Source organism: Castor canadensis, chromosome 3 (assembly GCF_047511655.1).
Source record: "Castor canadensis chromosome 3, mCasCan1.hap1v2, whole genome shotgun sequence".
Lineage (NCBI taxonomy): Eukaryota > Metazoa > Chordata > Mammalia > Rodentia > Castoridae > Castor > Castor canadensis.
Genome location: NC_133388.1, coordinates 198,976,587 through 198,996,630, shown reverse-complemented (window position 1 = coordinate 198,996,630; position 20,044 = coordinate 198,976,587). Strand labels below are relative to the sequence as shown.

The 20,044-nt window shown below is 61.6% G+C and overlaps 1 protein-coding gene across 29 annotated transcripts in view; it reads left to right on the top strand.

Annotated features, from left to right (window-relative positions):
* Positions 1 to 17,765, top strand: part of Plec (plectin) — a 57,510-nt gene extending 39,745 nt beyond the window's left edge. For 28 of the 29 annotated variants that reach the window (XM_074069398.1, XM_074069397.1, XM_074069394.1 and 25 more), the window contains 17 exons: positions 14 to 175; positions 369 to 473; positions 607 to 702; positions 955 to 1,080; positions 1,883 to 2,035; positions 2,123 to 2,277; positions 2,383 to 2,509; positions 2,613 to 2,796; positions 2,874 to 3,031; positions 3,157 to 3,335; positions 4,592 to 4,730; positions 4,853 to 5,209; positions 5,291 to 5,374; positions 5,551 to 5,655; positions 5,740 to 5,838; positions 6,825 to 10,205; positions 10,331 to 17,765. In XM_074069398.1, the coding sequence (XP_073925499.1) occupies positions 14 to 175; positions 369 to 473; positions 607 to 702; positions 955 to 1,080; positions 1,883 to 2,035; positions 2,123 to 2,277; positions 2,383 to 2,509; positions 2,613 to 2,796; positions 2,874 to 3,031; positions 3,157 to 3,335; positions 4,592 to 4,730; positions 4,853 to 5,209; positions 5,291 to 5,374; positions 5,551 to 5,655; positions 5,740 to 5,838; positions 6,825 to 10,205; positions 10,331 to 16,549 (11,829 nt within the window). In that variant the 3' untranslated portion in view covers positions 16,550 to 17,765. The remainder of the gene's footprint in view (positions 1 to 13; positions 176 to 368; positions 474 to 606; positions 703 to 954; positions 1,081 to 1,882; positions 2,036 to 2,122; positions 2,278 to 2,382; positions 2,510 to 2,612; positions 2,797 to 2,873; positions 3,032 to 3,156; positions 3,336 to 4,591; positions 4,731 to 4,852; positions 5,210 to 5,290; positions 5,375 to 5,550; positions 5,656 to 5,739; positions 5,839 to 6,824; positions 10,206 to 10,330) is intronic. The other variant, XM_074069418.1, reaches the window with a different exon arrangement.
* Positions 17,766 to 20,044: the final 2,279 nt, after the last annotated feature.

Sequence of the window (20,044 nt, the reverse complement as noted above, 5' to 3'; positions counted from 1 at the left end):
TGCGTGCCCACAGAACTCCTCCAAGGCCCGCCTGCGGGCCCTGGAGAACCTGCACAGTTTTGTGGCAGCTGCCACCAAGGAACTGATGTGGCTGAACGAGAAGGAGGAGGAGGAGGTGGGCTTTGACTGGAGTGACCGCAACGCCAACATGGCTGCCAAGAAGGAGAGCTACTCGGTGAGGCAGCCCAGCCTTCCAGAAGCCTCCCGTGACCACTGCCCCTGATCTTCCCACCTGTGTCCACGCCGTTGCCCACTGCTGGAACCTCCTCACGTAGCTGGTCAGGTCCAGCCCCAGGCTCCATGGAGACTGGCACAGGACTTAGGTTCCATTTGCCAGCTGTCCCTGAGACTCTCCGTCCCTACCTCAGGCCCTGATGCGGGAGCTGGAGCTGAAGGAAAAGAAAATCAAGGAAATCCAGAACACCGGGGATCGGCTCCTGCGGGACGATCACCCTGCCCGGCCCACAGTGGAGGTGAGGGTGTGGCTCAGGGCTGCGGGAAGTCACTGTGAGCCTCAGTGGGGGTGGGGCTGCGGGGCTTCTGGAGGAGCATTGAGGGTCCACTGGTGGGGTGGGCATGGAATCTGAGGACATTGCTGTCCTGCAGTCCTTCCAGGCGGCCCTGCAGACCCAGTGGAGCTGGATGCTGCAGCTGTGTTGCTGCATCGAGGCACACCTGAAGGAGAACACCGCGTACTTCCAGGTGAGAACTGGAGCCTCCCTCTGCCCTGCAGCTCAGTGGCAGTGAGCCACACTGAAGGAGCCTCCGAGAGCCAACCCTCCAAGGCTGTCCCCTCCAACTAGTTGCTTCCGGCAACCACCAGAATGCTCCCTGGTTCTCTTGGGTTATTCCGTCACCTCTTGTCTCAAGCCTGGTCTCTTCAGACTGCATTGGTGCAGCTCACCTGGGGCTTGGGACCCAGCCAGCCCCATGTGACCCCTCTTGCTGTCCTAGTTCTTTTCAGATGTGCGGGAGGCTGAAGAGCAGTTGCAGAAACTGCAGGAGACATTGCGCAGGAAGTACACCTGTGACCGCTCCATCACTGTTACCCGACTTGAGGACCTGCTGCAGGATGCCCAGGTGAGGCAGAGACAGACATGTTGCCTGGAATGTGAGCTGCACTAGTGCTTGGGTGTGAGGTGGTGGGCCTACGTGGGCTGGAGAGACACAGTGGTGGTGGGGATGCAGCAAAAGGACAAGCTGGTACTGGTGTGAGCCCCAGCCCTAGAGCCAAGTCAGCTGGGGTCACTAGCCCTTTAGTCATGAGTGGATACTGGCTTTTTGGCTTGAGGTTCAGAGAAGGCAGTGTCTGTAGGGCTATAGAAGACTGAGTGGCAGCTGGAAGTAGTACCCACATCCCCTGGGACAGAGTTGGGGGCACCAGGGGGACTACAGTGTCTGAGAGGGAGTGGTAGAGGGACGGGGAGAGGAAGCTGGTTCTACAGTTAGCAAAGAGAGGGCAAGAGAGGTGCATGTCCTCTGGGGTGGAGTCTAACTTGCAGCTTTGGACAGTCCTTGGTGAAATTTGACCCACTCAGAGGGGTTGGACAGGAGGAGACAGATGGCCTTCTGTAGCTAGAAGGGAAGGGAGGAGGGGCAAGGACACTGCAGGAACCATAATGTGACTAGGTCCTACCCCCTTCCCTGGAGGATGTAGTGGGTGACCTGGATTTGAGGAGCGCTCAGTGGAGGCGGCGGTGGGATCTGCTCAGGGCTGAGCCCTGCTGTGTGTCCTAGCCCTAACGTCTTTGATCTTCAGGCACCTCCACCCTCAGCATTTGGAAGGATCCCAGACCTGTGTCAGGAGTTCCTTCTGCTTGCTGGGCCAGATGGCTGTGTGTGTGGAGCTGAACGTGTTAACCTGAGCCGCCTTTCCCCACAGGATGAGAAGGAGCAGCTGAATGAGCACAAGGGACACCTCTCAGGCTTGGCCAAGCGGGCCAAGGCCATCGTGCAGCTGAAGCCCCGCAATCCGGCCTATCCTGTACGGGGCCACGTGCACCTGCTAGCTGTGTGTGACTACAAGCAGGTGGAGGTGAGGAGACCAGGAAGTGCTTGAGTAGAAGGCAGCTGGGTAGGCACATAGGCATGGCCACATTGTCACCACCTCTGGCTGTCTCAGGTTACCGTGCACAAGGGTGACCAGTGCCAGCTGATGGGCCCTGCACAGCCATCCCACTGGAAGGTGCTCAGCAACTCTGGCAGTGAGGCTGCCGTGCCCTCCGTGTGCTTCCTTGTGCCCCCGCCCAACCAGGAGGCCCAGGAGGCCATCACCAGGTGGGTGGCCTGGGGGGTGTCTGTGGCTGGAGGGTTGGGGTGGACAGTTGGAGGAAGATCCATGGACAGTAGGCAGAGCCCCTGACTGTGCCCCTGACCTGCCAGACTGGAGGCCCAGCACCAGGCCTTGCTTGCACTGTGGCATCAGCTGCATGTGGACATGAAGAGCCTTCTGGCATGGCAGAGCTTCAGCCGTGATGTGCAGCTCATCCGCTCCTGGTCCTTGGTCACGGTAGGACTGCGCACTGGCCACGGGCACTGGGGAGGAGGGGAGGTGATGTCCGTGCGCGCCAGCTGGCCTGGCCCCACATTAAGCTCCATGTGCTGCCCCCCAGTTTCGCACGCTGAAGCCGGAGGAGCAGCGTCAAGCCCTGCGCAGCCTGGAGCTGCACTACCAGGCTTTCCTGCGAGACAGCCAGGACGCAGGCGGCTTCGGGCCGGAGGACCGGCTGGCAGCAGAGCGCGAGTACAGCTCCTGCAGCCGCCATTACCAGCAGCTGCTGCAGAGCCTAGAGCAAGGTACGTCACGGACGGTATGGGTGGGTGGGTAAGGCAGGTGGTGGGCGAGCAGCTGAGTAACCAGGACGTGCCCCCAGGTGAACAGGAGGAGTCTCGCTGTCAGCGCTGCATCTCTGAGCTCAAGGACATCCGGTTGCAGCTGGAAGCCTGTGAGACTCGTACGGTGCACCGTCTGCGGCTGCCGCTGGACAAAGAGCCTGCAAAGGAGTGTGCCCAGCGCATCGCTGAGCAGCAGGCAGGCGACATCCCCATTCCCATCTCGCTCCCTCTCCCACCCCCACTCCTACCCTCTTGGCCTTCAAAGGGTTCTGTGTGTTGGATTCTAGTGGTCAGTGTCCCCCTACTCTGTCTCTTCCCTAGAAAGCGCAGGCCGAGGTGGAGGGGCTGGGCAAGGGGGTTGCCCGGCTCTCTGCCGAGGCCGAGAAGGTTCTGGCCCTGCCTGAACCGTCACCTGCTGCCCCCACTCTGCGCTCTGAGCTGGAACTGACCCTGGGCAAGCTGGAGCAGGTCCGCAGCCTGTCTGCCATCTACCTGGAGAAGTGAGTGCCCTGTGCAGGCTGAGGGGCTGGATGGATCCAGCTATGTAAGGGCTGGGATCTTGGGTATGTTCTGAGCAGAGGATGGCTGAGGGTATAGGATAAAGATTGAATTGGAGGCTGTTGAGTGATCTGGCCAAGAGATAATGGGCTTGGACCAGCACGGCAGCTGTGGAGGTGGTGAGAGGAGTTCAGGCCCTGACCTGTTTTGAAGACGGCACCCACGGGGCCTCTGGATGATGGGATTTTGGGGTGTGGGGGAGAGGGGAAGTGTAAGGGAGATGTAAGATGCTGCTGACTGGGGTGGGAGACTGGGAGTCAGGACCTGGCAGGCAGCCCAGTGAGGAACGAGGGAAAAGGATAGGTTGAAGCAAAGGGTGGGCCAAGTTGTGGAGAGAAGAGAGCAAAATGGGGGAAGGACCAAGGAGGAGCCTGGCTCCCAGTGTACAGAGGTCAGGAGGGGGAGGAGCATCTGAAAGAGCTGGCCAGAGGTCAATAGGTTCAGAGGAGGGACCTGCCACATTGAGAGCATTGGTGACATCGGGAAGGAGGCATGATAAAGATCTGGGAGGAGCCATGAGGCGGAAGCAGTGTTGGGGGCGAAAGCAGCAAGAGGCTTGCCAGGCCTCCTAACTCCCCTCGCCCCAGGTTCCTCCTTGCCTGAGCCCCTAGCGTAACATGAGGGTCACACAGGGCCTCTCTGCCCCTTCTTTGCTGTTTATTTCAGTGTATTTTAATTCAGAAGCCTCTTAAGGAATCTCCCTCCATCCCTGTTCAGCAATCCTGACTCCAGGATTTATAAATGCTGGCATTTATTTCTAGCATTTATTGTACATCAACCCTCTCTCCAGCCTTTATTCACAAACGCTGACACACTGTTTGAGAGGCATATCACTGTCACTACATGGTGTCACTTGCATCTGGGGTCTCCTCCTGAGATGGAAGGTTGAGAACTACATTCTAGGTGGTGTCACCTGCCCCAGGGCCTTGGAGTCAGCTTGCTTCTTGCTGGAGAATCTTTCCTCTAGGTTGTAGGGCTGGAGCTTCAGTGTCCCTGTGCTGACAGGTCCCCAACCACCTCCTCCCTAAGTCTGTTCTTCTTGAAGCCTGTGACCACAAGGGTCAGCTTAGAGCTCTGGTCAGGTTTTGTCTGGGATGGGCAGGGGACACCTAGGCTCCTTGGGACTCCAGTTCCACGACCTAGAGCTTGCTGCTTGAGCCCACTCGTGCCCTGGCTCAGAGCCCCACTCTCCCCCCAGACTGAAGACCATCAGTCTGGTGATCCGCAGCACTCATGGTGCCGAGGAGGTGCTCAGGGCTCACGAGGAGCAGCTCAAGGATGCCCAGGCTGTGCCTGCCACCCTCCCAGAACTTGAGGCCACCAAGGCCTCACTAAAGGTACCATGATGGGGCTTTTGCCTTTTTGGTGAAAGGCAGCCAGGGCTGGGGGTGTATGTGTGTGTGTGAAGGGACGGTAGGGACCCTGTCCTAAATGGTACCTGCCATGCTGTGCTCAACAGAAGCTGCGGGCCCAGGCAGAGGCACAGCAGCCCATATTCGACACCCTGAGGGATGAGCTTCGGGGGGCACAGGAGGTAGGCGAGAGGCTGCAGCAACGGCACGGCGAGCGCGACGTGGAGGTGGAGCGCTGGCGAGAGCGGGTCACCCAACTGCTGGAGCGCTGGCAGGCCGTTTTGGCTCAGGCTGATGTGCGGCACCGTGAGCTCGAGCAGTTGGGCCGCCAGCTGCGTTACTACCGTGAAAGCGCGGACCCGCTGAGCATCTGGCTGCAGGACGCCAAGCAGCGGCAGGAGCAGATCCAGGCTGTGCCGATGGCCAACAGCCAGGACGCACGGGAGCAACTGCGGCAGGAGAAGGTGTGGGCCGGGGGCAGGCAGGGCTGGCAGCAGGGTGTGTGCGCCCTGTGGCCATCTGTGGTGACATCCCTCCCCTCTCAGGCCCTGTTGGAGGAGATCGAGCGCTACGGCGAGAAGGTTGAGGAGTGCCAGAAGTTCGCAAAACAGTACATCAATGCCATCAAGGTGAGACCTCCCCGCTGCCTGCACCAGGACCTGCGCCCCAGCCATACTTGCTGGGCTAGGAGGGGCCAGGGATTCTGGGGGTGACCACAGCCTGGTCCATGTCAGGGAAAGCCTGTGGAGGGGATGGAGGGACTGAGAGGGAAGAGCTGGCAGCTGACTACAGTGTATTCTCACAGGACTACGAGCTGCAGCTAGTCACTTACAAGGCACAGCTTGAACCAGTGGCCTCCCCGGCCAAGAAGCCCAAGGTCCAGTCTGGGTCGGAGAGCGTCATCCAGGAGGTGAGATGGGGGCAGCTGAGCCTCACTTGGGCAAGGGGTTGTGTGGGTTCTCTGCGGGGCTGACCAGCTTCCCCTCTCCCCCAGTACGTGGACCTGCGTACACGCTATAGCGAGCTGACCACGCTCACGAGTCAGTACATCAAATTCATCAGCGAGACTCTGCGACGCATGGAGGAGGAGGAGGTACGGCCTGGGTGGTATGGACTGGGCGGGGGGAGGTCCTCTTACCCCACCCCCATGCAGCCCCTAGAAACCTGCCTGAGATCACTTTCTGCAGCTCACTCCCCTCCTGCCTGGTGCCGCCCAGTGCCCCCTCCGCAGAGCACGGCTGCCCAGGCTGCTCTCACCTGTGGTCCCACCTTGGCCTAGCACTGCGCTGCATTCCCCATGGTGGCTGGTGCCTCCTCTCCTGTTGGGGATTGTTCCCATCTGCATCTCTCTGGCTCTCGTAGGCGTTCTTCCTAGGGATTCTGCGTTGGTTCCACTCTGCCCTTTTGATCCGGGAAGATTTGAGGGTGTTAGGTCGTGAGGGCTGGGAAGGGGCAACCCAAGGTGCCTCGGCTGGGCAGTGTGCCACCTGTCAAGTTCCTCCCCATCTCCCAGGTGGACTTGCTCTTGGGCCTGCCTGCAGTCCTGCCTCTTCTCTGCTCAGGTCTGCCAGCTTTAGAGCCCCTTTTCTGAGCTGGCTTGGGTCTGCATTGCTGTCCCCACTCTGGCTGCCTCACTCTGCCCCCTTCTGCTGGGCTTTGAGAATGGCTGTCTGTTGAGGAGAGGGACCCTGTTGGTAGGAGCCAGGCCAGCCAGGGTCTGGAAGAGCTCAGGCAGGACTGTGCGGTGGGCACGGTCTGCAGGCCCTGCGAGCCTCCTGCTTTGCTTTCTCTTTCTCTCTCCCTGTCCATCTGTCTCCGTCTCCTGTCTGCGGGAAGAGGGGAGGACGCCTGGGCCTCCTTCCCCAGGCTGGTGAGCATGGTGGGGCTGGCTGCGCTCGCTGCCCGAGTGCCCTGGGCGGGTGCACGCTGTCTCCTTGGCTGGGTTGGGAAGTCCGTCCTCCCTGATCCCCTGCACTGCACTGTCCAAGTGAACTGTGGTGGTACCGTGTCATGTGAGTGTCTGGCGCCCACCCCACGCTCACGCTCTCTATGGTTCTCTTCTCTCTGCCACGGCCACAGAGGCTGGCCGAGCAGCAGCGGGCAGAGGAGCGGGAGCGACTGGCAGCAGTGGAGGCCGCACTAGAGAAGCAGCGGCAGCTGGCTGAGGCTCATGCCCAGGCCAAGGCTCAGGCAGAGCTGGAGGCACAGGAGCTACAGCGGCGTATGCAGGAGGAGGTGGCCCGTCGGGAGGAAGCAGCGGTGGATGCGCAGCAGCAGAAACGCAGCATCCAGGAGGAGCTGCAGCACCTGCGGCAGAGCTCGGAGGCGGAGATCCAGGCCAAGGCTCAGCAAGCGGAGGCTGCTGAGCGCAGCCGGCTGCGCATCGAGGAGGAGATCCGCGTGGTGCGGCTGCAGCTGGAAGCCACCGAGCGTCAGCGTGGTGGGGCCGAGGGCGAGCTGCAGGCTCTGCGCGCACGGGCGGAAGAGGCCGAGGCACAGAAGCGGCAGGCGCAGGAGGAGGCCGAGCGCTTGCGGAGGCAGGTGCAGGATGAGAGCCAGCGTAAGCGGCAAGCAGAGGCTGAGTTGGCCTCCCGCGTGAAGGCTGAGGCCGAGGCGGCTCGTGAGAAGCAGCGGGCCCTGCAGGCACTGGAGGAGCTGAGGCTCCAGGCCGAGGAGGCAGAGCGGCGGCTGCGGCAGGCTGAGGCAGAGCGGGCTCGCCAAGTGCAGGTGGCCATGGAGACGGCACAGCGCAGCGCGGAGGTGGAGCTGCAGAGCAAGCGTGCCTCCTTCGCGGAGAAGACCGCGCAGCTGGAGCGCACCCTGCAGGAGGAGCACGTGACGGTGGCACAGCTGCGGGAGGAGGCCGAGCGGCGGGCGCAGCAGCAGGCGGAGGCTGAGCGTGCCCGTGAGGAGGCCGAGCGGGAGCTGGAGCGCTGGCAGCTGAAGGCCAACGAGGCCCTGCGGCTGAGGCTGCAGGCGGAGGAGGTGGCACAGCAGAAGAGCCTGGCCCAGGCTGAGGCTGAGAAGCAGAAGGAGGAGGCAGAGCGCGAGGCACGGCGGCGGGGCAAGGCTGAGGAGCAGGCCGTGCGGCAGCGGGAGTTGGCCGAGCAGGAGCTGGAAAAGCAGCGACAGCTGGCCGAGGGCACCGCGCAGCAGCGCCTGGTTGCCGAGCAGGAGCTAATCCGCCTGCGGGCTGAGACGGAGCAGGGTGAGCAGCAGCGGCAGCTGCTGGAGGAGGAGCTGGCCCGGCTGCAGCGCGAAGCCACCGCGGCCACGCAGAAGCGCCAGGAACTGGAGGCCGAGCTGGCCAAGGTGCGGGCAGAAATGGAGGTGCTACTGGCCAGCAAGGCTCGAGCAGAGGAAGAGTCTCGCTCCACCAGCGAGAAGTCCAAGCAGAGGCTGGAGGCCGAGGCAGGCCGGTTCCGTGAGCTGGCCGAGGAGGCCGCCCGCCTGCGTGCCCTGGCTGAGGAGGCCAAACGGCAGCGGCAGCTGGCAGAGGAAGATGCAGCTCGCCAGCGGGCCGAGGCCGAGCGCGTGCTCACCGAGAAGCTGGCTGCCATCAGCGAAGCCACACGGCTTAAGACGGAGGCCGAGATTGCCCTCAAAGAGAAGGAGGCAGAGAATGAACGCCTGCGGCGGCTGGCAGAAGACGAGGCCTTTCAGCGGCGGAGGCTGGAGGAGCAGGCAGCGCAGCACAAGGCCGATATCGAGGAGCGCTTGGCCCAGCTGCGCAAGGCCTCGGAGAGCGAGCTGGAGCGGCAGAAGGGGCTGGTGGAGGACACGCTGCGGCAGCGACGGCAGGTCGAGGAGGAGATCCTGGCGCTGAAGGTTAGCTTCGAGAAGGCAACCGCCGGCAAGGCGGAGCTGGAGCTGGAGCTGGGGCGCATCCGCAGCAACGCGGAGGACACGCTGCGCAGCAAGGAGCAGGCCGAGCTGGAGGCCGCGCGCCAGCGGCAGCTGGCCGCCGAAGAGGAGCAGAGGCGCCGGGAGGCCGAGGAGCGGGTGCAGAAGAGCCTGGCGGCCGAGGAGGAGGCCGGCCGGCAGCGCAAGGCCGCCCTGGAGGAAGTGGAGCGGCTCAAGGCCAAGGTGGAGGAGGCCCGGCGCCTGCGGGAGCGGGCGGAACAGGAGTCTGCCCGGCAGCTGCAGCTGGCCCAGGAGGCTGCCCAGAAGCGCCTGCAGGCGGAGGAGAAGGCTCACGCTTTCGCGGTGCAGCAGCGGGAGCAGGAGCTGCAGCAGACCCTGCAGCAGGAGCAGAGCGTGCTCCAGCGGCTGCGCGGTGAGGCAGAGGCGGCCCGGCGAGCCGCCGAGGAGGCTGAAGAGGCCCGGGAGCAGGCCGAGCGTGAGGCCGCACAGTCCCGGCGGCAGGTGGAGGAAGCTGAGCGGCTGAAGCAGTCGGCGGAGGAGCAGGCACAGGCCCAGGCTCAGGCTCAGGCTGCCGCGGAGAAGCTGCGCAAGGAAGCCGAGCAGGAGGCAGCGCGGCGGGCGCAGGCAGAGCAGGCGGCGCTGCGGCAGAAGCAGGCAGCCGACGCGGAGATGGAGAAGCACAAGAAGTTCGCTGAGCAGACGCTGCGGCAGAAGGCTCAGGTGGAGCAGGAGCTCACGACGCTGAAGCTGCAGCTGGAGGAGACCGACCACCAGAAGAGCATCTTGGACGAGGAGCTGCAGCGGCTAAAGGCCGAGGTGACAGAGGCAGCCCGCCAGCGCAGCCAGGTGGAGGAGGAGCTCTTCTCCGTGCGCGTGCAGATGGAGGAGCTGGGCAAACTCAAGGCACGCATCGAAGCCGAGAATCGTGCGCTCATTCTGCGCGACAAGGACAACACGCAGCGCTTCCTGGAGGAGGAGGCAGAGAAGATGAAGCAGGTGGCTGAGGAGGCCGCCCGGCTGAGTGTGGCTGCCCAGGAGGCGGCCCGGCTCCGGCAGCTGGCGGAGGAGGACTTGGCACAGCAGAGAGCTCTGGCCGAGAAGATGCTCAAGGAGAAGATGCAGGCAGTGCAGGAGGCCACGCGGCTCAAGGCAGAGGCAGAGCTGCTGCAGCAGCAAAAGGAGCTCGCCCAAGAGCAGGCCCGGCGGCTGCAGGAGGACAAGGAGCAAATGGCACAGCAGTTGGAGCAGGAGACTCAGGGTTTCCAGCGGACACTGGAGGCAGAGCGGCAGCGGCAGCTGGAGATGAGCGCAGAGGCTGAGCGCCTCAAGCTGCGCATGGCTGAGATGAGCCGGGCTCAGGCCCGGGCTGAGGAGGACGCCCAGCGCTTCCGGAAACAGGCCGAGGAGATCGGGGAGAAACTGCACCTCACCGAGCTCGCCACGCAGGAGAAGGTGACGCTGGTGCAGACTCTGGAGATCCAGCGTCAGCAGAGCGACCACGATGCCGAGCGCCTGCGGGAGGCCATTGCTGAGCTGGAGCGTGAGAAGGAGAAGCTCAAGCAGGAGGCCAAGTTGCTCCAGCTCAAGTCCGAGGAGGTACCTATCTCCCTCCTCGCAGGCGGGCAGGCCCGGGTTGGGGGGTTCTTCCCGTGGGTGGGGTGGCAGGCAGGGCACTTCTGGGGCGCTGACTTCCCTGAGACGTGCTGTAATCCCCTCCGCAGATGCAGACGGTGCAACAGGAGCAGATGCTGCAGGAGACGCAGGCCCTGCAGCAAAGCTTCCTCTCCGAGAAGGACAGCCTGCTGCAGCGGGAACGCTTCATCGAGCAGGAGAAGGCCAAGCTGGAGCAGCTTTTCCAGGACGAGGTGGCCAAGGCGCAGCAGCTGCGTGAGGAGCAGCGGCGGCAACAGCAGCAGATGGAACAGGAGAAGCAGCAGCTGGTGGCCAGCATGGAGGAGGCCCGGCGGCAGCAGCGTGAGGCGGAGGAGGGGGTGCGGCGCAAGCAAGAAGAGCTACAGCGCCTGGAGCAGCAGCGGCAGCAGCAGGAGAAACTACTAGCCGAGGAGAACCAGAGGCTGCGAGAGCGGCTTCAGCGCCTGGAGGAGGAGCACCGGGTTGCACTGGCACATTCGGAAGAGATTGCTGCCTCGCAGGCTGCCGCCACCAAGGCCCTGCCCAATGGCCGGGATGCACTCGACGGTCCAGCTGTGGAGGTGGAGCCCGAGCACACCTTCGAGGGCTTGCGGCATAGGGTTCCAGCCCAGCAGCTCCAGGAGGCTGGCATCCTGAGCACGGAGGAGCTGCAGCGGCTGGCGCAGGGCCACACCACGGTTGCTGAGCTCACGCAGCGGGAGGATGTGCACCGATACCTGCAGGGCTGCAGCAGCATCGCCGGGCTGCTGCTGAAGCCCACCAACGAGAAGCTGAGTGTCTACACAGCCCTGCAGAGGCAGCTGCTGAGCCCCGGCACGGCTCTCATCCTGCTCGAGGCCCAGGCAGCCTCGGGCTTTCTGCTGGACCCTGTGCGGAACCGGAGGCTGACAGTGAACGAGGCTGTGAAGGAGGGTGTCGTGGGCCCTGAGCTGCACCACAAACTCCTGTCGGCCGAGCGTGCCGTCACCGGCTACAAGGACCCCTACTCCGGGGAGCAGATCTCCCTCTTCCAGGCCATGCAGAAGGACCTGCTCGTCAGAGACCACGGCATCCGCCTGCTGGAGGCCCAGATCGCCACGGGCGGCATCATCGATCCAGTACACAGTCACCGTGTGCCCTTGGACGTGGCCTACCAGCGTGGCTACTTTGACGAGGAGATGAACCGCGTCCTGGCCGACCCCAGCGACGACACCAAGGGCTTCTTCGACCCCAACACCCACGAGAACCTGACGTACGTGCAGCTGCTGGAGCGCTGCGTGGAGGACCCCGAGACGGGCCTGCGCCTCCTGCCGCTCACTGATAAGGCTGCCAAGGGTGGCGAGCTGGTTTACACAGACTCAGAGGCCCGGGACGTCTTTGAGAAGGCCACCGTATCCGCACCCTTTGGCAAGTTCCAGGGCAAGACGGTGACCATCTGGGAGATCATCAACTCGGAGTACTTCACGGCAGAGCAGCGGCGGGACCTGCTGCGGCAGTTCCGCACGGGCCGCATCACAGTAGAGAAGATTATCAAGATTGTCATCACCGTGGTGGAGGAGCACGAGCAGAAGAGCCAGCTCTGCTTCGAGGGCCTGCGCACCCTGGTGCCCGCAGCTGAGCTGCTGGACAGTGGGATCATTGACCGCAACCTCTACCAGCAGCTGCAGCGAGGCGAGCGCTCGGTGCGAGAGGTGGCTGAGGTGGACACAGTGAGGCGGGCCCTGCGGGGAGCCAACGTCATCGCGGGAGTGTGGCTGGAAGAGGCAGGGCAGAGACTGAGCATCTATGAGGCCTTGAAGAAAGACCTGTTGCAGCCAGATGTGGCTGTGGCCCTGCTGGAGGCCCAGGCCAGCACCGGGCACATCATTGACCCCACCACTAGTGCCCGGCTGACTGTTGATGAGGCAGTGCGTGCTGGCCTGGTGGGCCCTGAGCTGCATGAGAAACTGCTGTCAGCTGAAAAGGCTGTGACGGGATACAGGGACCCCTACTCAGGGCAGAGTGTCTCCCTGTTCCAGGCCCTGAAGAAGGGCCTCATCCCCCGAGAGCAGGGCCTGCGCCTGCTGGACGCCCAGCTGTCCACAGGTGGCATCATAGATCCCAGCAAGAGCCATCGTGTGCCCCTAGATGTTGCCTATGCCCGGGGCTACCTGGATGAGGAGACCAGCAGGGCCCTGTCCGCACCTAGGGACGATGCTAGGGTTTATCTCGACCCCAGCACACAGGAACCAGTCACTTACAGCCAGCTCCAGCAGCGATGCCGGCCTGACCAGCTGACCGGGCTCAGTCTTCTGCCGGTCTCAGAAAAGGTTGCCCGGGCCCGGCAGGAGGAGGTCTACTCAGAGCTCCAGGCCCGTGAGAACTTCGAGAAGGCCACAGTCGAGGTCCCTGTGGGCAGCTTCAAGGGCCGGGCAGTGACCGTGTGGGAGCTCATCAGCTCTGAGTACTTCACAGAGGAACAGCGGCAGGAGCTGCTCAGGCAGTTCCGCACGGGCAAGGTCACTGTGGAGAAAGTCATCAAAATCCTCATCACCATTGTTGAGGAGGTGGAGACCCAGCGGCAGGAGCGGCTGTCCTTCAGTGGCCTCCGTGCCCCCGTGCCGGCCAGTGAGCTCCTGGCTGCTGGGGTCCTCAGCAGAACCCAGTTTGAGCAGCTCAAGGATGGCAGGACTTCAGTCAAGGACCTGTCAGAGGTGAGCTCTGTGCGGACGCTGCTGCAGGGCAGTGGCTGCCTGGCTGGCATCTACCTGGAGGACTCCAAGGAGAAGGTGACCATTTATGAGGCCATGCGCCGGGGCCTGCTCAGACCCAGCACGGCCACACTCCTGCTGGAGGCCCAGGCGGCCACTGGTTTTCTGGTGGACCCTGTGCGTAACCAGCGTCTGTATGTCCATGAGGCTGTGAAGGCAGGAGTTGTGGGCCCTGAGCTACATGAGAAACTTCTGTCAGCAGAGAAAGCTGTCACCGGCTACAAGGACCCCTACTCGGGCACCACCATCTCACTCTTCCAGGCCATGAAGAAAGGCCTGGTCCTCAGGGACCATGCCATCCGCCTGCTGGAGGCCCAGATTGCCACGGGCGGCATCATCGATCCAGTACACAGTCACCGCCTGCCCGTGGATGTGGCCTACCAGCGTGGCTACTTCGATGAAGAAATGAACCGTGTCCTGGCCGACCCCAGCGACGACACCAAGGGCTTCTTCGACCCCAACACCCACGAGAACCTGACGTACCTGCAGCTGCTGGAGCGCTGCGTGGAGGACCCCGAGACCGGCCTGCGCCTCCTGCCCCTAAAAGGGGCGGAGAAGGCAGAGGTGATGGAGACCACGCAGGTGTATACTGAAGAGGAGACTCGGAGGGCCTTCCAGGAAACGCAGATTGACATCCCTGGAGGCGGCAGCCACGGTGGCTCTACCATGTCCTTGTGGGAGGTGATGCAGTCGGACCTGATCCCTGAGGACCAGCGGGCCCGGCTGATGGCTGACTTCCAGGCTGGCCGGGTGACCAAGGAGCGTATGATTATCATCATCATCGAGATCATCGAGAAGACCGAGATCATCCGCCAGCAGAACCTGTCGTCCTACGACTATGTGCGCCGTCGTCTAACGGCTGAGGACCTGTACGAGGCTCGGATCATCTCCCTGGAGACCTACAACCTGCTCCGGGAGGGCACCAAGAACCTCCGCGAGGTCCTGGAGGCAGAGTCTGCCTGGCGCTACCTCTATGGCACGGGCTCGGTGGCTGGCGTCTACCTGCCCGGCTCCAGGCAGACCCTGACCATCTACCAGGCCCTCAAGAAGGGGCTGCTGAGTGTCGAGGTGGCCCGCTTGCTGCTTGAGGCACAGGCGGCCACAGGCTTCCTGCTGGACCCGGTGAAGGGTGAGAGACTGACTGTGGACGAGGCCGTGCGGAAGGGCCTAGTGGGCCCAGAGCTGCATGATCGCTTGCTCTCCGCGGAGCGGGCTGTTACTGGCTACCGTGACCCCTACACCGAGCAGACCATCTCGCTCTTCCAAGCCATGAAGAAGGAGCTGATCCCTGCTGAGGAGGCCCTGCGGCTGCTGGATGCCCAGCTGGCCACAGGAGGCATCGTGGATCCCCGCCTGGGCTTCCATCTCCCTCTCGAGGTCGCTTACCAACGTGGCTACCTCAACAAGGACACGTACGACCAGCTGTCGGAGCCCAGTGAGGTACGCAGCTACACGGACCCCTCCAGCGATGAGCGCCTCAGCTACACCCAGCTGCTCAAGCGGTGCCGCCGGGATGAGGGCAGTGGCCAGATGCTCCTGCCGCTCTCAGACGCACGCAAGCTGACCTTCCGCGGCCTTCGCAAGCAGATCACCGTGGAGGAGCTGGTGCGCTCTCAGGTCATGGACGAGGCCACAGCGCTGCAGCTGCAGGAGGGCCTGACCTCTATCGAGGAGGTCACCAAGAGCCTGCAGAAGTTCCTGGAGGGCACCAGCTGCATCGCTGGCGTCTTTGTCGATGCCACCAAGGAGCGGCTCTCCGTGTACCAGGCCATGAAAAAAGGTATCATCCGCCCCGGCACGGCCTTCGAGCTCTTGGAGGCACAGGCGGCCACCGGCTACGTCATCGACCCCATTAAGGGACTCAAGCTGACTGTGGAGGAGGCCGTGCGTATGGGCATCGTGGGCCCCGAGTTCAAGGACAAGCTGCTGTCAGCCGAGCGGGCTGTCACTGGCTACAAGGACCCCTACTCCGGGAAGCTCATCTCCCTCTTCCAAGCCATGAAGAAGGGCCTGATTCTGAAGGACCACGGCATCCGCCTGCTGGAGGCCCAGATCGCCACGGGCGGCATCATTGACCCCGAGGAGAGCCACCGGCTGCCCGTGGAGGTAGCCTACAAGCGTGGCCTCTTTGACGAGGAGATGAACGAGATCCTGACCGACCCCTCGGATGACACCAAGGGCTTCTTCGACCCCAACACAGAGGAGAACCTCACCTACTTGCAGCTGATGGAGCGCTGCATCACTGACCCCCAGACCGGCCTGTGCCTCTTGCCGCTGAAGGAGAGGAAGCGGGAACGGAAGACCTCCTCCAAGTCCTCAGTACGCAAGCGCCGTGTGGTGATTGTGGACCCTGAGACGGGCAAGGAGATGTCGGTGTACGAGGCCTATCGCAAGGGCCTCATCGACCACCAGACGTACCTGGAACTGTCCGAGCAGGAGTGCGAGTGGGAGGAGATCACCATCTCCTCCTCGGATGGCGTGGTCAAATCCATGATCATCGACCGCCGCTCAGGCCGCCAGTACGACATTGACGACGCCATCTCTAAGAACCTCATCGACCGCTCGGCCCTGGACCAGTACCGTGCTGGCACACTCTCCATCACCGAGTTTGCCGACATGCTCTCCGGCAACGCTGGCGGCTTCCGCTCCCGCTCCTCCTCCGTGGGCTCATCTTCCTCCTACCCCATCAGCCCCGCCGTCTCCAGGACCACGCTGACCTCCTGGTCTGACCCCACCGAGGAGACAGGCCCGGTGGCCGGCATCCTGGACACTGAGACACTGGAGAAGGTGTCCATTACGGAGGCCATGCACCGCAACCTGGTGGACAACATCACCGGGCAGCGGCTACTGGAGGCGCAGGCCTGCACCGGGGGCATCATCGACCCCAGCACTGGCGAGCGCTTCCCGGTCACTGAGGCTGTCAACAAGGGCCTGGTGGACAAGATCATGGTGGACCGCATCAACCTGGCCCAGAAGGCCTTCTGTGGCTTCGAGGACCCGCGCACCAAGACCAAGATGTCGGCCGCCCAGGCTCTGAAGAAGGGTTGGCTGTACTACGAGGCGGGCCAGCGCTTCCTGGAGGTGCAGTACCTGACGGGTGGCCTGATTGAGCCCGACACGCCAGGCCGCGTGCCCCTCGACGAGGCCCTTCAGCGTGGCACAGTGGATGCCCGCACAGCCCAGAAGCTGCGTGATGTCAGCGCCTACTCCAAGTACCTCACCTGCCCCAAGACCAAGCTCAAGATCTCCTATAAGGACGCTCTAGACCGCAGCATGGTGGAGGAGGGCACGGGGCTGCGGCTGCTGGAGGCCGCTGCCCAGTCCAGCAAGGGCTACTACAGCCCCTACAGCGTCAGCGGCTCCGGCTCCACCGCAGGCTCACGCACTGGCTCGCGCACCGGCTCCCGGGCCGGCTCCCGCCGTGGCAGCTTTGATGCCACTGGCTCCGGCTTCTCCATGACCTTCTCTTCCTCCTCCTACTCTTCCTCGGGCTACGGCCGCCGCTATGCCTCAGGGACCTCGAGCTCCCTAGGTGGCCCTGAGTCTGCAGTGGCCTGACCCCCTGCCTGTACCCTGCCTTCCCGCTCTGCATGTGGCCAGGCTCCCTGCCGAGGCACTGGGGTCTTTCTTTAACACGTAAAGGTGTCTTCCTCCCAAGTGGTGCCTAAAGTTTAACCAAAAAGACCAGACTAACATATACACATATATATATAATATGTATATTATATATATATATATAAATACACATGCTGTCCAGACAGCCTGTGTCTTGGGGGATGGGGCTGGTCCAGCTCCACTGACCATCTCACCCCCCTCGGGTCTCCCCACTCCCTTCTACCTGCCACTCACCGTAGCCAGGTGCCTTGGAGGGCCCAGAGCTGGGCTCCCAGCCCACCCCTCCTGTCTTCCCTGGAAGGGTTCTGTCTGTGCAGGGCCCCTAGTCCTGTAAACTGACCCCACTGGAGGACACCCACCTGCCAGTCCTTGCTGCTGAGGTGAGCTGGGGTCAGGACCTCGGTCCTCTCAGGGTTTTCACCCTGGGCTAGCGTCTTCTCCCCAGCTTGTTTCCCGGACTGGCTTGCTTGCTCAGTGGGTCTTGCTGGCAAGGGAAGGGTCCCAGGTCGACCATCTCTCTTAACCTGCCCAGAGAAGCTGCTTCTCCATGGGAAGATAGGGTCCAGACTGCAGAGGCAGCAGCCTGGGCTTGGCTCAGCCCCTTGCCCAGCTCCTGCAGCTGCTGTCGGAGCTCTGCTTCGTAGCTCACTGCCCGGTCCCGATACGCCCTCTCCCAAGACCCCAGCCTCTGGCTTCAGCCTTCAGCCTTCAGCCTCAGCTCTCCTTGTAAGTGCCTTCTGTGTTCTCCCTCGTACCCAGGCCCCGAGGATCCAGAGCCAGAGTGGGAGATAGACGTTCTGGCTGGGCAGTGCTGGGGGGTGGTCTTGGGTCCTGCAGATCTGTCCTCCCCCATGAGCCCAAATGACACCTCAAGCCTGGGTGCTGCCTGCCCACCTTGCTTCCAGGGAGCCCCCAGCCTCTCTGTGGCCCAGGGATGCTGGCTAGCCTGCCTGTGTTGATGCAGGCACCTAGCCACCCTCCTCCTGTCCAGCCACCCCCCGGCCTTGGTAGCTCCCATCCCTGACTCCACCCTCTGAGCAAGCTTTGCATGTTCCACTAACCTGGGCTGGCGGCAAGTGGAGGTGCCAGGCAGAACACTAACCTGACCATGGGCGGGGCCTCGTGGCGTCTGCCCCCAAATAAAAGCAATTCCAACCTTCCCGTGGTTCTTGCCTTGTTCTTTGGTTCTCGGTCAGGCCGTGTGTTGGTGGTAGGGTGGAAGCTGCAGCAACCCAGGCTCTGAGCTCAGCCACTGTGTCCTGGCCAGGAGAGAGGCATGGGGTCCACTGTGAAGACACTGGTCTGAGGCTGAAGGTCCACAGGCATAAAAACCTGTGTGGTGGCTAGAGAGCAGCTAACAACCCTGGGCAGAGGTACAGTGGATGGCAGGGTAGACCACACTGAGGCTGGCCAGCAGGGGCCTGCTGCCCATCTAGGTGATGACAAATCACCCAGCCCACCCCTTATGATAGATGGGTATGTGGTTGATACTTGAGGTTCTTCCTTAGGTGGGTGCTTACACACTCCCATGTTGACCATTGGCTGTGCCCCCTCAGGTCCTGCTGCTTTCCTCGTGAAGGTCATTAGGTCCTGGACTGCTGGTCCAGCCTTCGGTCAGCATCCATATTTTAACATGGTGTTTGCTATGTGCTAGAATTTAAGGACAATTGCAAGCAATCCCTTTGCTGGCTGCAGAGCTCCGTGCTATGAGCCATCTGTCCCCGTGGGCCACGCCCTTCTGGCTGCCTTTTTGACCTTGCTGTCCTTTTCCTCTCTGCTGCATGGCAGCACATTTTAACACAGCCAGGACCAACAGTAGCTACCTGCTTACAGAGGTGGGCTCCCTATTGCCCATCAGACAATGGGTTCTGACTCTAGTCCTCTCTAGGGAGCGTATTCAGCAGGATGACACCAGAGAGATCCCACCCATCTCAGACCAGATCCCCAGAGGCAGAGTCTGAGATGGCCATCAGGGGAGCATCTCTGGAGGGGTGGTATGGGATGGGGCGAGGAGCTGGCCATGATGGGTCCTCCGCTGGAGTCTAGCCAAAGCTGGGCCTCAGAGACTGTCATGGCAGACAGGGTCTGGGCTGATTGTCCCCACATTGGCCAGCCAGTGGTCATACACTGCCTCGGGGGCAGGACAAGTAGCTCCCAGTTGTCCGGATGAGGCTGCTCTTGCCAGCCACGGCAGTCATCTGGAGAAGGGAGAAGCAAGTGTCCAGCAGCTGGGGGTGGGCATGCTAAGCCCCATCTCCAGAGAGGGGCAAGACCTAGTGGGACCCAAGAGGGTTGTCCAACAGCAGCTGCTTCCAACATGACAGTTTTACAGGGGTGGACATTCTGAGCACCCCCCACCACAGGTCTAGATAGACACCTTCTCAGAAACCCACCTCCAGTCACCAAGAAGAGGAAGACGTCAGTGCCGAAAATGAAGCAGAATTTGAATGTGGTAACTGACACCTGGTTTGAACAGATTCTCGGAAGCAGTGAATGAGGACGTGGGTCTGGACAGTGTGGAGTCCACGTCATCAAGGGGCTGCACTCTTGCGGGGACTAGAAACCCCCAACCACTGGCACATGGTCACGGAAAGGAAGTGCCCTGGATTCTGACTGGGCTCTGCTTCCCCTGGGTGTTTGTAACCACAGGTAGGGTGAGTGTGGCCAGGGGGGCGCACATTCTGTACAGGGGACGAGTTAGAACACCCACTACTGACTGGTAGTAAGAGGCTCACTCTGGAGGCTTCTCCAACAGGCTTGGAGAACCCCACACAAGGCAATTGAGTCCAGCTGGGCGCCAGTGACTCACGTCTGTAATCCTAGCGACTCAGGAGGCAGAGATCAGCAGGATCTCGGTTTGAAGCCAGCCTGGACAAATAGTTCGAGAGACCCTATCTCGAAAAACACACATCTCAAAAAAGGGCTGGTGGAGTGGCTTAAGGTGTAGGCTTGGAGTTCAAGCCCCAGTCCCGCAGGAAAAAAAGAGCAATTAAGTCCACTTGGTCCTGGATGGTTTTGGCACGGTACCTGACATGAACCATTGTAATTGTATCTGGAGGTTTTCCTCCCAACCCAGGTTTAACAGGATTCTCAGAGATAAAAACCCCTGCTTTCAGACATCATTTCACAATCCCAAATTATAACACATGTGAAAGCAAGCATCCCGAACAATTTAGAATAAAACAAAGCAGACGAACCTGAAAGACTTAAGATACTGGAATTATTCAACGAAGAGTACAGTTAATGTGTTTGAAATATTTGAGACAGAAGAGAAAACTTAACGTGGTGAGAAGTAAGATTCTATCCAAAAAGGATCAAGAAGATTTGAAGGAATTCGATAGAATTTGTAGAAATGAAACATGCAATAACATTTAAAACTCGGTGGTGGTGGTGGGGAGGGGGGAGAATTGACCCAAACATTGCATGCACATATGAATA